Source organism: Globicephala melas, chromosome 15 (genome assembly GCF_963455315.2).
Source record: "Globicephala melas chromosome 15, mGloMel1.2, whole genome shotgun sequence".
Classification (NCBI taxonomy): domain Eukaryota; kingdom Metazoa; phylum Chordata; class Mammalia; order Artiodactyla; family Delphinidae; genus Globicephala; species Globicephala melas.
In genome coordinates, this window is record NC_083328.1 from 51,385,920 (window position 1) to 51,401,662 (window position 15,743).

At 40.0% G+C, this 15,743-nt stretch overlaps 1 protein-coding gene across 2 annotated transcripts in view; it reads right to left on the reverse strand.

Annotated features, from left to right (window-relative positions):
* Positions 1–15,743, reverse strand: part of PLCB1 (phospholipase C beta 1) — a 692,666-nt gene that overhangs the window by 146,078 nt on the left and 530,845 nt on the right. For both annotated transcript variants that reach the window (XM_030872578.3, XM_060284359.2), the window contains exon 11: positions 10,763–10,920. In XM_030872578.3, coding sequence (XP_030728438.1) covers positions 10,763–10,920 — 158 coding nt within the window. The remainder of the gene's footprint in view (positions 1–10,762; positions 10,921–15,743) is intronic.

A 15,743-nucleotide genomic window follows, 5' to 3' on the forward strand; every position in this document is an offset into this window, starting at 1 on the left:
CAGTCTAAGTTAGGACATTTTTATCACCCCCCCAAAAGCCATGTCCCCATTAACAGTCACTCCCCATTTCACCAACCCCACCCCACAGACTCAGACCTAGGCAACCATTAATCTACTTTGTGTCTCCATAGATTTGCTTACTCCTAACATTTCAAATAAATGGAATCATACAATATGTGGCCTTTTATGTCTGGCATCTTTCATTGAGCCTGCTTTCAGGGTTCATCCATGCTGTAACATGTGTCAGTACTTCATTCCTCAATCTGTATTTAGAAAAAATGTATAGGTCATAGTTTTAGTATCTGTATAAAATTCTAGGGAGTGGCAGTATCATAACTGATTTAACCATTACCCAATTGTTGGACAGACATATTTTAAGAGCTATCATTCAAATAATTCTCCAAAGAACCTCTTTATTTTTTTCCCTGATATTTTGAATTATTTTCAGGGAATGAATTCTTAGAAGGGGAATTATTAAATTAAAGAATAAAAATATTTTTACAGTCTCCTGTGTTTCTCCAAATTACTTTTCATCTTAGATTGCCTAGAGTAGTATATGAAGGACCAGATTTCAATGAATATTCACCAGCTTTGGGCATTTGTTTTCCTTATTGAACTGGTATTAAAGGATGATCTCATTTATTTTTAATTATATCAATGCCAATACTCCTGTGGCTTCATATCCATTTTTTTTTTTTTTAGTTACGTTTATTCTTTACATCTTCTCCTCTCAAGTAGGAACTTTCACTCTGATCCCTTATGCCTGAGGCTTTTCCATTATCTTCTCTACCTTCCTTAAACAATTCATAGTTTGCTTTCTATCCATGCCAGAAAGTTATTTCTCCAGCCCCAGAGTATAAATAAGGCTTTCTAATTCTGTACTACATTTGCATATATCCTCTAAGAAGGATTTGCCTGCATGGAGCAAAAGAATCACTCACTGTTTCTTAAAAGTGAATCCACAGATTGCCTTTCATACATTATGATAGTTGATACCATCAAAAATAAGTACACTATAAATAGTAAGCAATGCCCAGATTTTAAACTCTTTATTTGATTTTTTTGAGTACAGGCTTTGGAGTCCAACAGGCTTATGTTTGAATCCTTCTTCTTATCCTTACAAGCTGTGTGACCTTGAGAAAAATAACTTAATGCCTATGTGCACTTGGCTTGCTGGCCTGTAAAGTACGAGTGATAAGCCTCATTCCACAAGCCTGTTGCAAGAACCCAGCAATCCCTCTACTGGGCATATACCCTGAGAAAACCATAATTCAAAAAGAGTCATGTACCGAAATGCTCATTGCAGCTCTATTTACAATAGCCTGGAGATGGAAACAACCTAAGTGTCCATCATCGGATGAATGGATAAAGAAGATGTGGCACATATATACAATGCAATATTACTCAGCCATAAAAAGAAACGAAATTGAGCTGTTTGTAATGAGGTGGATGGACCTAGAGTCTGTCATACAGAGTGAAGTAAGTCAGAAAGAGAAAGACAAATACCGTATGCTAACACATATATATGGAATTTAAGAAAAAAAAAGAAAAAAATGTCGTGAAGAACCTGGGGGTAGGACGGGAATGGAGATGTGGACCTGCTGGGGAATGGACTTGGGGATATGAGGAGGAGGAGGGGTAAGCTGTGACAGGGCGGGAGGGTGGCATGGACATATATACACTACCAAGCATGGAATGGATAGCTAGTGGGAAGCAGCTGCATAGCACAGGGAGATCAGCTCGATGCTTTGTGACCACCTAGAGGGGTGGGATGGGGGGGTGGGGGGGAGGGAGATGCAAGAGGGAAGAGATGTGGGAACATATGTATATGTATAACTGATTCACTTTGTTATGAAGCAGAAACTGGCACACCATTGTAAAGCAATTATACTCCAATAAAGATGTAAAAAAAAAGAATGCAGCGAGAGGAGGTAAAGGACACAGCTCGTGATGGGCAGATATTCTCAAAACAACTAAGGTTACTCAGCTTGCTGGTGCCCCCCCTCCCCATTCACCCTAAACCCAACTAATACAAACAAGAGCTGCCATTAAATGAGCATTTGCATTCTAGATACAGATCTTATCTCCCGCTATAAACATTCCTTAAGGAAAATATTATCTGTCATCTCACAGATTATAAAATGGAAACTCAGAGATATTAACCAATTTGCCCAAGGTCACAGAGAGCAGAGTCCAGGAAACCCCAGGAAAGTTTGTCTGACTCTAGAGTTTATTCTCTTAATCATTTCAGTAACTCTCATGCAGCTAATGACCTTAACCAACTAAGATCAAAGCCCTCAAAAGAACTGCACAGCACTATTCACAGTAGCCAAAACATGGAAACAACCTAAATGTCCATCAACAGATGAATGGATAAAGAAGGTGTGGTACATATATACAATGGGGTATTACTCAGCCATAAAAAAAGAACAAAATAATGCCATTTGCAGCAACATAGGATGCAACTAGAGATTATCATACTAAGTAAGTCAGAAAGAGAAAGACAAGTACCATATGATATCACTTACATGTGGAATCTAAAATATGGCACAAATGAACCTACCTACAAAACAGAAACAGACTCACAGACATAGAGAACAGACTTGTGGTTGACAAGGGGGAGGTAGGTGGGGGAGGGATGGATTGGAGTTTGGGATTAGCAGATACAAACTATTATATATAGAGAATGAATAAGCAATAAGGTCCTACTGTATAGCACAAGGAACCGTATCCAATCTCCTGGGATAAACCCTAATGGAAAAGAATATTAAAAAAATGTATATATGTATAAAACTGAGTCACTTTGCTGTACAGCAGAGATTGGCACAACATTTTACATCAATTCTACTTTGATAAAAAAAAAGAATTGCAAATAGATATCTAAAGGAAGTGGGTAGTATGGGGAGAAAAGGGGGGCTAGATTTTGTTTATTTCCTAAATTTGGCCCTGTTTTATTTGCTACTTGCAAAACACATGACAGCCATTCTTGATTCCTCTTATTATAACATCTTTCAATTCATCTGTAATCCCGTCCAAAATATAATCAGAATATAACCACATAGCAGCACCTCCACCTTTACCATCCTGACCCAAAAACCCTTGCAGTAACTTCTGGGATAGATCCTGTCATCATTCCCACATATTCACTACCCTTCCTGTGAGATCTGTTGACCATAGGCATGGCCCTGTGTTTTGTTTTGGTTGCTGAAATGCATGTGAAAATGGCACACCGTTCTTTTGAGCAGAGTCTTCAAGAGCCATCTTGGGTTCTGCCACCTTTCTTTCCCCACTGCTGTGAGCCTGGTGATATCACATATTGGGGCTGTTCTTTCTGTATGGATTGCAGACAATACTGATGGCAGCAACAGTCAACATCTAACCTGAACAAGAAATAAACCTGTGTGGTTCTAAACCACTGAGATTCTGGAGTTTCTAGTTTTAGCAGCAAAACCTAGTGGAGGCTGACTAGTAAAGCTTTTAGCTGCTTCTATGTTTGCCTCCTGTACTGCCTACCACAGCCAGAGTGATTGCTCCTAAACATGAGTCAGATGATTTCTATTTCATTCCTTTGGAGTAAACTTTCAATGACCTCCAATTTCACAGAGTGAACTCCAAGTTCTTTATCAGATCCTGCACCTGCTATCTCACTAAATACTTCTTTTCCATTGCTCACACTGCTATAGTCCACTGACATTCTTGCTTTCCCTCCAATAGACCAAGCATTACTTCATCTCTTTGTTCATCTCTCATTTCTTTGTTTATCCTTGTTACTTCTTTCAGGAATACTCTTATCTGACAGCAAGGCTTAACTTCCTTAATTTTGAGGGGTGGTAATCTCTGCTTAAATTCCACATTACCAGGGTCTTCTCGCACCATCCTGCTGAAAATAGCATACCTCTAGCCCTTCTTTGCCTTCAATACTGATTAACGTTGTCTTAAAGGGATATTTCCACGTGCCATGTGGTGTGTTTATTTTGGTCTATTTCTCCACACTAGAATGTAAGCTTTTTAAGGGTAAGCACTCAGTTTTCTCCATTGCTCTGCCCCTAGGATGTAGAAACTACTATGGAGCATTCTAGATGCTCACTAAATATTTCCAAGTGAATAAATGGACTCTTAAAATCATTAATAGAAGAGAGACACAATCTGCCTACTTGTGTTCCCATTTATTTCTCTACTGACTCTTTCAGAGGACAGCACATTTTTCCCATAAAGGGCCAGGTAGTGAGTATTTTAGGCTTTGTGGGCTATATGGTTTCTGTGGCAAATATTCAACTCTGCCTTTGTAGCCCCAAAGTGGGCACAGATAATATGCAAACATGTGGATGTGCCCATGTTCCAACAAAACTGAATTTATGAAAGCAAGTGACAGGCTGAATGTGGGCTGCAGAAGATAGGTTGTCAGCCCCTGGACTGGTCTGATCATTGGCCTAAGCAAATCTTAAAATTTGACTGTAACCAAAGGTAAATGTAATTTTGTATTATAGAAATTTGAATGTTGATTCCATACTCAATAGCCCGGTTAACTTTAATAATTTCCTGGGCAAAATTTCCAATCAAGATCAAGGCTTAAATTTAAAAAAGTCTTTCAAATGATAGTGTAATTAGTCTTTGACAATTTTGGCTATATGCATACTGCTCCAGTTGCTGTTAATAATGAACGTTGATCATAGACCCGCCCCATCACCATTTGGGCCAGTGAGAGTCAGGCCTGAAGGTGAGTGAAAACCCAAGGGCCTATCTCTCTTTATCTTTAGCCAATGAAATGTCCATGTTTTTCTGGGCCTCCTCTTACAGACACCTGTAAAGAGTTCGTGCCCTTACCTGTCTTCCTAACTCTCTGGGTGGGGTTCTCTCTTCCCACAGGAGGGATGCTGGTGTGCCCTGAACTGCCACTGGGTTCTGGGGTTCCTAGAGTTTCTTGACTGATGTATCCTATTTCTTCCCTTTTCCTACCTCTGACATTGTACATGTTTGGTCTTGTGCACTTGACTAAGGACCCCATGTTTGCAATGAATCCTCCAAGCTCACTGGTTACACTCTTCTCAGCTCCCACTGGGCCTCTTACCAAGGCTGGGCTGTGTTTTCATTTGTCACATGGTTTGGGCTTCTGGCCTCTTCCTAGAGGTAAAGTGGATGCCAGGGGTTGTGTCTGGGTGTCACCCACATCCTCTACCATGGCAGCTTTACAAATGACTTCATTCAACTCCCTGCCCTCACCCTGACTTAACAACTCCTTGAGTATATAATACCCTACCATTATATTTCTAGAAGGAAAGCTAAAGTGTGGCTTTAAATTTTTCAATTATAATATCAGTAGCTAACATTTATAGAGTACTCACTGCATGCCATGCATTGTTCTAAGCCATGCCTGTATATTAAGTAAGCTCACTGAATGCTTAGAACAACAGCATTCAGCGACCCTACTTAATATACAGACATGGCTTAGAACAAGAGGCTCGGCCTGTAAGGGAGCTTCTCCTGGCCTTGCAGCCAGTCAGTGCTGGTACTGGAACCCTGGCAGTCAGCTCTAGAGCTGCATTCTAAACTTCTATGGTCTCCTTTCTCTCTTTCCTTCCCAGCCTCTCCCTCCTCCCTCCCCCCATCTCTACCACAACTCTAGTCACCAGCTTAGGAAAGCTTTTGGAACCTTTAAAGAAAACATTTACTGAATTTCATCTAACCATTTTAGTTGGGAGCACCTGAAAACTCTGGAAGTTCCCTTTTGGTTTTTCATACCTTTCTAATACTTCGCAGAGAGCACCTGATCACTGAGGATGAGAAGGCTAGTCTAGGTTTTAAGTTTGGTTCTTTCACATCAGCTGTCCTTAGTGGACAATGGATTTGAAAGTACCTTACTGCTCGACTGCTTCTCATTAAGCCAAAATCATTTTTTCAGAGACCTCTAACACTAGATCCAATAATCTATAAACCATATGGCTCAGTTACTAACCTCCAGGGGAAAAACTGCCCTTGAAATGTTTTATCCTTGACAGACAACAGCAGGGTGTATTTGGATATCCATTTTATGTGAGCATGTATGTGGCAGTTAAATTGCATCCTAAATTATTACTCTCTCAGAGAATGACACTTCATTTTCAGAAATGCTCCGTTTAACCACATACTCAAATTTAATATATTTTAATTATGTATTTTATCACTTTACTCAGTTTTCCATCTTATGCAATTGCTGGTTACAAAGGAGCTGCCTGAGGGGTGAGAAAAAGGAGCAGCTCGGGGATGGAGAAGGTGGGTGGGGATCGGTGTGGGGCGGAGGAGACTGAGTGGGAGCAGAGAGTCTGCAGACCACGTGGCGAACTGCTATATGTCATGAGCATCGGAAAGGCTCAGGCAATGAGGCAAAGAAAGTGAAGAGCCGATATATGGGATATATAATAAATAAATCCAGAGTGCAAAATAAAAAGTCTTCCATAAAGAGGCTGAATTACAGCATGCCTGCTTTCCCAGAACACAACTTTTTATTTTGGCCCAACAATAAACAGGCGGTAAATGCCAACAGGAACTTTTGCTTTTGGGAATTTATCATAGATCGCGTGGAAGCTTTCCAGATTACATAGACTCAGAGCAGATAAACTGTGTGACAAAAAAATGATGAACTTTTGCAATTGGTTTATGTTGCTGCTGCAATACACACTGTGGCTATAGAATATAGTCTAATTACACCGTGAAGATCAGGTCCAAATCTATGGGATAGCCCAAACTGGCAAACATTGGGAGAATCTTTTCACCGCCTATGGATATATGGAATTTCACAGCAAAAACGGAGAAAGACAAAATTCATTTATCTGATGAACAGAGGCAAGAAAGACTAAAAATGAAGGCTATACTATAATTTGTCTATTTTCCTTGGGATGGAAAAAGTCATTAAAAATTTATTGAGCACCTACTATATGCCAGATTCTTTTTAAAGTGCTTGGGACAGATCAGGGAACAAAACAAAGATCCCCGTCTTTTGTGGAGCTCAATGCTCTTATTGACGGAAGGACACAGACAATAAAGAAGGAACATGATAACTGAGTAAATTAAGCAGAGTGGTAGAAGGTGATAAGTGCCTCTTGGTAAATAGAAGGAATAAAGTGGTGGGGAGCCTATCAGGAGTGTGGGAGTGCTGGTCACAGTATTAAATATGTCCCAGGAGGCCTCCTTGAGAAGGTGGCATTTGAGAAATGCTTCGAGGAGGTAAGCGGTGAGCCATGCAGTTACCTGGCGGAAGATTGTTTCAGGCAGAGGGGCAACCTTGCAAAGGCTGTGAGGCAGGACCTAACTATCATGGTCAGGGGACCGCACAGAGCCCAGCCGTGTGAGTGAGGGGGAAAGGGGTGATGAGGGGGAGAGAGATCACATGGAGCTTTGTCCCCGATTTCTCTTCGCATCCTTTCTTACAAAGTCATTTTACACAGTAGTTTCTGGAAAAGCAGACTGCCTGCTGATAATCAGGCAGAGAGGGCTGGGACTTGGGTGAGGCAAGTGAGGCGCAGAAGTGCAAAATTTAAAGAGACACTCAATCTCAGGTGCCAAGTCCACATTTATATGTCAGTGAGAATAAGCACCTCCTTAAATTTTGCATGAGAGATGCTTCACTTGCCTCACTCTAGTCCTAGTCCTGATGCAGAGAATTCCTGCTCTGTGTATTTGTCCACAAAACAGGCTGGCATTTCTAGGCCTCACACTCATCCCCACCCACCACCACCACCACCACCACACACGCACCCACATCTCTGCCAGAATTATCTATCCTGCAAATGCACAATAGCAGGAAGCGAAGCTGTACCAACTAACCACCAGGATGACGAGTTTCCTGCTCTTTTTTGGCTGTTCCCCCACCCCCAATTCCAGCAGGCAGAGAGAGGAAGCAGAATTATGGGCTAGATTTAGTCTTTCAGTCCCTAAATCTGTCAGCAAGTTTGTGTATGTGGTGGGAAGTTGTGCTTCCGGAGCCCAGGAATAGATGCTCAATCGGCCCATGACTCTGGGATCACAGATGTGATTGAAGGATCACTTGTACGGTCGAGTGCACAGGAGGAGTCACTCTAAGCTGACTTGATGGCCAAGGCCAAGAAGCCAATGCTTCACACAAAATAATATGCCTTAGAATGTGCTTGGAATGTGCTTTATCTCCCCCGCCACACACACAGTCTCCCCTTCCCCCAAAGGAAATCAAAGAACCTCGAGGATTATAAATGTTTAAGAAAATATAATTGATCCTCACAGGGACTCTTGAGGGGATGGTGGGCGGGGGTGTGGGTGGCCCTCCTGGCAGCAGGTGTGTGCACAAGGCCATCAGTCCCCTAGCTCAGCAATGGCTCCATCAGGATGTGCTATCTCCCTTTCCAGGACCCTGTCCATCCATCAACAGACGGATGAGCACAAATTGTATCCACTCCACACAAGGGTCGTGTGTCCCCCACTTTTTTAAAAGAGCCCAACAGGTTATGGCTGGTATCTTAGCTGACGAGGGACCATGGCAGGAGCTGGGAAGGTGGGGGACTATGGAAATGGAACAGAAACCCATTAATTTTCCATTAAAGAAAAACCAAATGACATTAAGAGTGCTCAAATTCAGAAGCAGATACAAAGATTTTGATCAGAATTAAGGTCAACCCCATATTAAACTTTGTTGTAAAATTTAATGAAGGGTGCTATTTTTCACTAATTGCTATGTAAGAGCCGAAGTTTCAGAAATCATGAAAAGTCAACTTCACAACATAGTAAATATACTTTAAGGTGCTAATATTCCTTCTGAACACATTTTTATTGCTGTCAAGTATAGTACCGTTGATCAGGAAATTCATTTGTCTAAACTGAAACCTGGCTGTCCCTTGAAAATCTTGCTTCTTTTTGCTGCCCTCTCAAAAGACAGATGTTTATTTTATCACATCCCAAGTGCTCCAGGGCTAAAAGCTGGATATTGGAAATTTTTTTGCTCCCAATGCTACTTCTGAAATATTACGTTTCAATCTTCTTATCTTAAAACCAAACCAAACCAAACCCAGTTTTCATGCAGCAGCCAAACCAGCTTTTACCACTTCTTCACTTCTGCCATCTACTGAATGTCCCCTCATTCAGCAAAGACTTTGGCAAGTGGCTCACTTTTTCTTCATCCAAAGCTTTGTCACCAGTCTTGGTGATGCTAACATCTAACTCATCCAATATTCTGTCCTCTCAGCACTCCGACCTCCCCATTTTCAATGGCCTTCTCCCCACTCCACCTTACCTACCACCCACTTGAGCTCTGTTTCCTTGGTTACTTAGGGTAAGAGTTAGTGACCCAGAGCCAGTTCTGCCCTGAGACCCAAGTAACCCAGGTAATGGGGCTCATGTCTTGGGACCCTATGCTCTAGAGTTATCCTCTGGCCCTTCTTTTCTGATCCCTTCCAAAGAGATGAGAAGCCTGAGTCAGTCAAGAGAACATGTCCCCAAAAGCCCACATATCCTCTTTCTAGATCTCTCTAGAGTTACCTAGGACGCCAGATTTCCCCAGCCCAAATGACCCCAAGCTCCTGCGGACAGTTCTTTGCAGGGAATGTGAATAGAACCTGGATATTTGGGCTTGGGTGTCCATATGCATGAATGTTAGGCCCTTTATGGTATAGGATGGAACCTTGGGTGGAGAGAGAAGGGAGATGACCAAATATTCCCTCCTTCCTGATTAATAAGGGTAGCTGATGCTTCTTTATCAATTACCACTTTAGTCTTGCCTCCTAGATAGGATTTATCAAGATACCCAATCGTACGATTATTTCTGCTTACTGACAGCATCCAACCTATAGCAAAACCCTGTCTCCTTGAACCCTCACCCAAATCACCTAATACAGGCCAAATCCTGTAAATCCTCTTTAATACAATTTTACTGACAAACACAGTTCCCCATGACATGTGTACTCTCTTGTTGCATAAGCCAGTAGAGCCAACTTGGACCACTGGTGCATTCCTAGGGGTCTTTGACTGATAGGTATCAATGTGTCAAAAGCTCGTTATAATAGTCAATCTCCTATATTGGCTATTATATAATATTCCACAGAATGGAATAGTATGTAATAAGTAAATAGTGGTGATTAATATCATCATCATCAAGAAAGCAAAGAAGCTAGAGAAACATGCAATAATATTGTTGAATCTCCCAAAGAACATGGAGTTCAAAAAGCACAACACAAAATAATGCATACTACAGCATGAATCCACTTATATCAAGTTAAAACAGTGGTGAAACTACAATGTTTACAGCTGCACATAAACTAGTACACATCTGAAGAAAAGCAAAATAGTGATCACTATAATGGTCAGGAAAGTGATCATCTCTGGAGGTAAGGAGGTCATTCTAATGGGAATAGGTACATGGGGTTTCTGGGGTGCCAGTAATTTTCTACTGCTTGCTTTAGGTGGTAAATACATGGGTGTACACTTTATATCCATGGGTTAAACTGTACAAATAAGTTGTATGTATTCTTTATGTATGTTATATTTCACAATGATAAAATGCAATAAAAAGAATGAGTGTTAAATAGACAAATAAGTTGATATTTCCTTTAATAAGACAGTTTCTTTAGATTTTGGTTAGCAGTTTACCTGATGCCAGTTAATCATGGATGAATTGCTAAATTTTAGCCTCTGAAATTGCAAAGATGATTAATAGCCTATGGACTTAATTGGGACCACTGGGACTTTCTACCTTAGCAGGCTTTACCCAAAAAGGTGTCAGGTCTCCCCAGCTTCCTCTCTTAGCAATATTCATCCACTCTACCTTGAAGGATATCTCCGTGGTCATGGTGAACCCATGGGTGATGACTGGCTCCTCTTCTGCGGTCCGTCCCTTCCAGCAGTCCAACTCCACACAGCGACAACCAGACAGGAGCACTTGGCGATACATCTCGACAGAGGAGTTTCCAGCCAGCTGGCCAGCTGTAAAACGTCAATGAAATGAAGCTCAAACTCCCACAAAGCAAGGAAGACACTGGTGGCTTCCTAGAAAAGCTCGTCAATGATAGGAAAACAGAGTTCAAGACCTTGAGCAGTTCTCAGTCTTTCTTCTGCCTCAACATACCAGAAGGTAGTGGCACAATCCCAAATGGAATTGTGGCTCCCTAGCAGTGGTTTGGGGAAGAGAGAATAGAAGAAGGAGAGCATTGTAACAATAACAATAACTCATGTTTATTAATTGCTTACCATGTGCCAATTATAGTTCTTTGGACTTTACATATATTACTACATTTAATCTTCATAAAAATCTAGCTGGTATAACTACCTTTACTTTTTTTTTTCTTTTTTTTTAATATTTTTTTGCGGTACGCGGGCCTCTCACTGTTGTGGTCTCTCCCATTGCGGAGCACAGGCTCCGGACGCGCAGGCTCAGCGGCCATGGCTCACGGGCCTGGCCGCTCCGCGGCATGTGGGATCTTCCCGGGCCGGGGCATGAACCCGCATCTCCTGCATCGGCAGGCGGACTCTCAACCACTGTGCCACGAGGGAAGCCCTACCTTTACTTTTAAATGCTTATTTTCTGATAAGGAAAATGGCATAGAGCATTTTATTTGCCCAAGTTTCCAAAGCTGGTAAGTGGAAGATCAGGATTATAACTTCAAAACTCAGTCTTTTAATTCTGACCCTCCCTATGAAGGGGTATTGTTGACAGGCTATTCTATTATATAAGTCAAACCTTCTGTCATGTTTGTCCAAGACACAAATGCTTAGGATAGCTAAATATTCTCTTAGCAAAAGTGAAATAAATTTGTAGGAATAAATTTAAATTTGACAAGTGAAGTATAAAACTTATAATTACAAGACACTGTTAAAGAAATTAAACAAGACCTAAGTAAATGAAAAGATATCCCATGTTCATGGTGCAGAAGACTCAAAATTGTTAAGTTGGCACTACTCCTCAAATTGATTTACAAATTCAATTCCTATCAAAATCATATCTGGCTTTTTTTTTGTACAAATTGACAAGCTGATCCCAAAATTCATATGGAAATGTAAAGGACTCAGAATAGCCAAAATGATCTTAAAAAATAAGGAAAAAGTTGGAAGACTCACACTTCCCAGTTTCAAAACTTAGCTACAAAGCTCCAGTGATCAAGACAGTGTGGTCATATACATGGAATCTAAAAAAAAAAAGGTTCTGATGAACCTAGGGGCAGGACAGGAATAAAGACGCAGACATAAAGAATGGACTTGAGGACACAGGGAGGGGGAAGGGTAAACTGGGACGAAGTGAGAGAGTAGCACTGACATATATACACTACCAAATGTAAAACAGATAGCTAGTGGGAAGCAGTCGCATAGCACAGGGAGATCAGCTTGGTGCTTTGTGACCACCTAGAGGGGTAGGATTGGGAGGGTGGGAGGGAGACACAAGAGGGAGGAGATATGGGGATATATGTATATGTATAGCTGATTCACTTTGTTATAAAGCAGAAACTAACACATGATTGTAAAGCAATTATACTCCAATAAAGATGTTAAAAAAAAAAGTGTGGTAGTGGCATAAGATTAGACATATAGATCAATGGAATAGAATTGAGACCCCAGAAATAAACCCTCACATTTATTGACTTACAACAAGGGTGCCAAAACAATTCATTGCCGAAAATCATCTTTTCAAGAAATGGTGCTGGGACAACTGGATTGCTAAATGGAAAATAATGAAGTTGGATCCCTATCACATCATATTAAAAAAATAATAACTTGAAATCAATGAAGTTCCTAACTGTAAGAGCTAAAATTATAAAACTCTTAGAAGAGAATGTAGAGGTAAATCTTTGTGACTTAAATTAGGCAATGGTTTCATAGATATGACACCAAAAGCACAAGTAGCAAAGGAAGAAAATAGATAAAATTTATCAAAATTAAAAACCTTTGGAAGCAGAACTGATATCCTCTAGTAAAGTGATAAGAATTGTAATAATCAAGGCACCCAAGAAATCTGAGGGTGGAAAGAGAAGCCAAGCTATTTCTGTTTCATTTAAGAAGTCGATGGAAGGTACTAATTTTTTGATAAGTTATTATTATTATTATTTTGGCTGCATCATGTGGCTTTCGGGATCTTAGTTCCCTGACCAGGGATTGAACCTGGGCCACGGCAGTGAAAGCCCTCAGTCCTGACCACTGCACAGCCAGGGAATTCCCTTGATAAATTATTTTTAAAAGATTAATAATAAATAAGTTTTGAGACAAGCCCAACATCAAACACACAAATGGAAGTTTTTGGTTTTCCATATTAAAGATTTTCTGTGACTTATACATTATAAGCTTCCATCATTTTTTTTAGAAGTCATTTAAAAGACGACATATTGATGAAAACTGTCAAAATGACTTTGAAATGGATAAGATCTGTCCATTGGAGACACACAGGACAAAGAAAATGGGATTAAACCTATTGGCTTAATTTTATTTTTATATGCATGTCACAACATCCGATATCAGCATAACAAAAGGGTGACATTTTTCAGTTCTATAGAGCCCTAGTAAATGCATTGAAAGGCTGATTAAGTAGGTTTGCATAATCACTTCTTTACTGGAAAAAATAGGACATTTTAAATACACAAGTGTTTGCAAAAGCAGAAATGCTGACAAAATAATCTAGAAAATTCCTGATGCTAGATAATAAATTTGCCATTTAAAATGCTTCAAAGTTTGTTGTAATAAAGGTCTTTGCTGCATAAAGGAAAAATGGAGAGTGGTAGTGAAGGGAAAAAGGTGATCATTTATATGTTATTCCTAAACTTAAAGGAGGGCTACTTTAGCTAAAGAAGTGAAGAATTCAAACAATTATCAGGTTAGTTCTTTAAAAATGCTAGCTCCTTCAGACCACTGCACAGCTATTCAAGAGTGGAGCAGATTTTCTTGTGTACTACCTAGGAAATTGTTTAAGTGTATTACTGACTACATCCAATAATGTGCAATTTCATTAATATTCTGTTAAGTGTTACTAACTTCTGAAAGGGAGTTGCCAGTAAAGAAGTTGCCAGTAAGCAAGTTGCTTCAATCTAATAATAGATTGAAGGTAGAAAACTACCTAACCCACACTAGAGTGTTCTGTCATAAAAGATTCAAGAAGTTTCCAGAAACATTTCTTTGGATTTGCTTGCAATATATATATATAGAGAGAGAATAGAAGCAATTTGATGTACTTTTTGAATGTTGATCAGTTAATGTTTTGAAAGAGATGGTAAGGCATGGGGTTAGAGATGGAAATGATTCTGAAAAAAAAAAAGAATGGGGGAGGAGGGTGTATATGTGTTTGTGTGTGTGTGCATGTCTGCCTGTGTCGTGTTTATTGTCCAACATCTAAGCCCAAAAGAATTCCTCTAAGGTAAATTTGTTCATTATTAAAATGAATAATCTGTATTAGAAAAGAAAATCTTCCAAAGAAAGCATTAGAAAATACACATTTATCCATAACTGTCTTATTGCTTGGAATGCATATTAGGTTTTCTGTATGTTTTCCTTCATTTATGGAGATTTTTTCCAAATATGTGAATTAATATTCGCCACTACTCTCTCCTTTTCTGCTTAAAGCCTCAAAGCTGGTTTATTTTTCTTCCCTAAAATTCCTAACTCCTCATTATTATATCCCATCCAACAATTATATTTCCATTTGATTAGATCCAATAAATAAAGCTTCTGGGGCCAGGGGATTGCCACAGGTTGGGATTAATGATATGTCATGAGTCCCTCAACCCTTGTTGTTTCTGAAACTAGTATCTGGCATCATCTCTGCCTGGCTGTGAACACCCTCTGGAGTTCATTACAAGCCTATGATTGAACTTTGGAGCTGAAGCTCCATCTCAGATTAATTCATAATACTGCCCCGAGTCAGAGCTCTGCAACTTCTCACTTGACTGCATTCATTTTGGGCAGCTGGCTTCATTCACTTGAGTTTGTCTCAGATTAGTCAAGTCGTCCATGGATGGAAGAGACCAGAAAATTGAAAATCATAATCCGTCTATTGACACAAGCTTCTGAGAAATTTCTCATCTTGTGGAATGTGACGATTAATTGCCTATATTTATATGTATCGTTATTTATTGTCTTCTCTTCAATCTTTAGGGTAAGAAGTTTCCAGATTGTGAAACTTTTGTTAATTCAGTGGCTTTCTTCAATAAACACTGTCTCCTTCAATAAATGGATATGGGAACCATTTCTACTTGCTTTCAATGCTGTGAAACCAACAGCTACACTTGAGGGAACTATGCAAAATACAGAGGATGTGTTGTTCATCTTGACCGTCTCTAGGGCCATCAGTTTGATCTGATCTCTCTCTTCTACATTATCTGTCTGCTGCCCCAGTGAGACCATGAAGGTCTTTTTTTTTTTTTTTTTTAATTGAAGTATAGTTGATTTACCATGTTGTGTTCATTTCTGCTGCACAGCAAAGTGATTCATTTATACACACACACACACACACACACACACACACACACACATTCTTTTTTATATTCTTTTCCATTATGGTTTATCACCCTGAACCTCTTTTGAACATAGATCCAATTGCCATGGGATGGCTTAGGCAAGTGGGAAAAGAACTTTAAGCATATGCCTTACTGATTACAGGAGCCTCATCACTAGGGTATATTCATATTCTCAAATATTCTCTGTGGGAGGTAAAATACTGGTTGCTTTGGATACAAAAATGACACAAGACATCTTCCTTACCTTACCATTTAGGTAAAGAGGCAAGTACAAACAAAGGAGAAGGCTCTTATGTGCCAGGGAGTTTACACCCT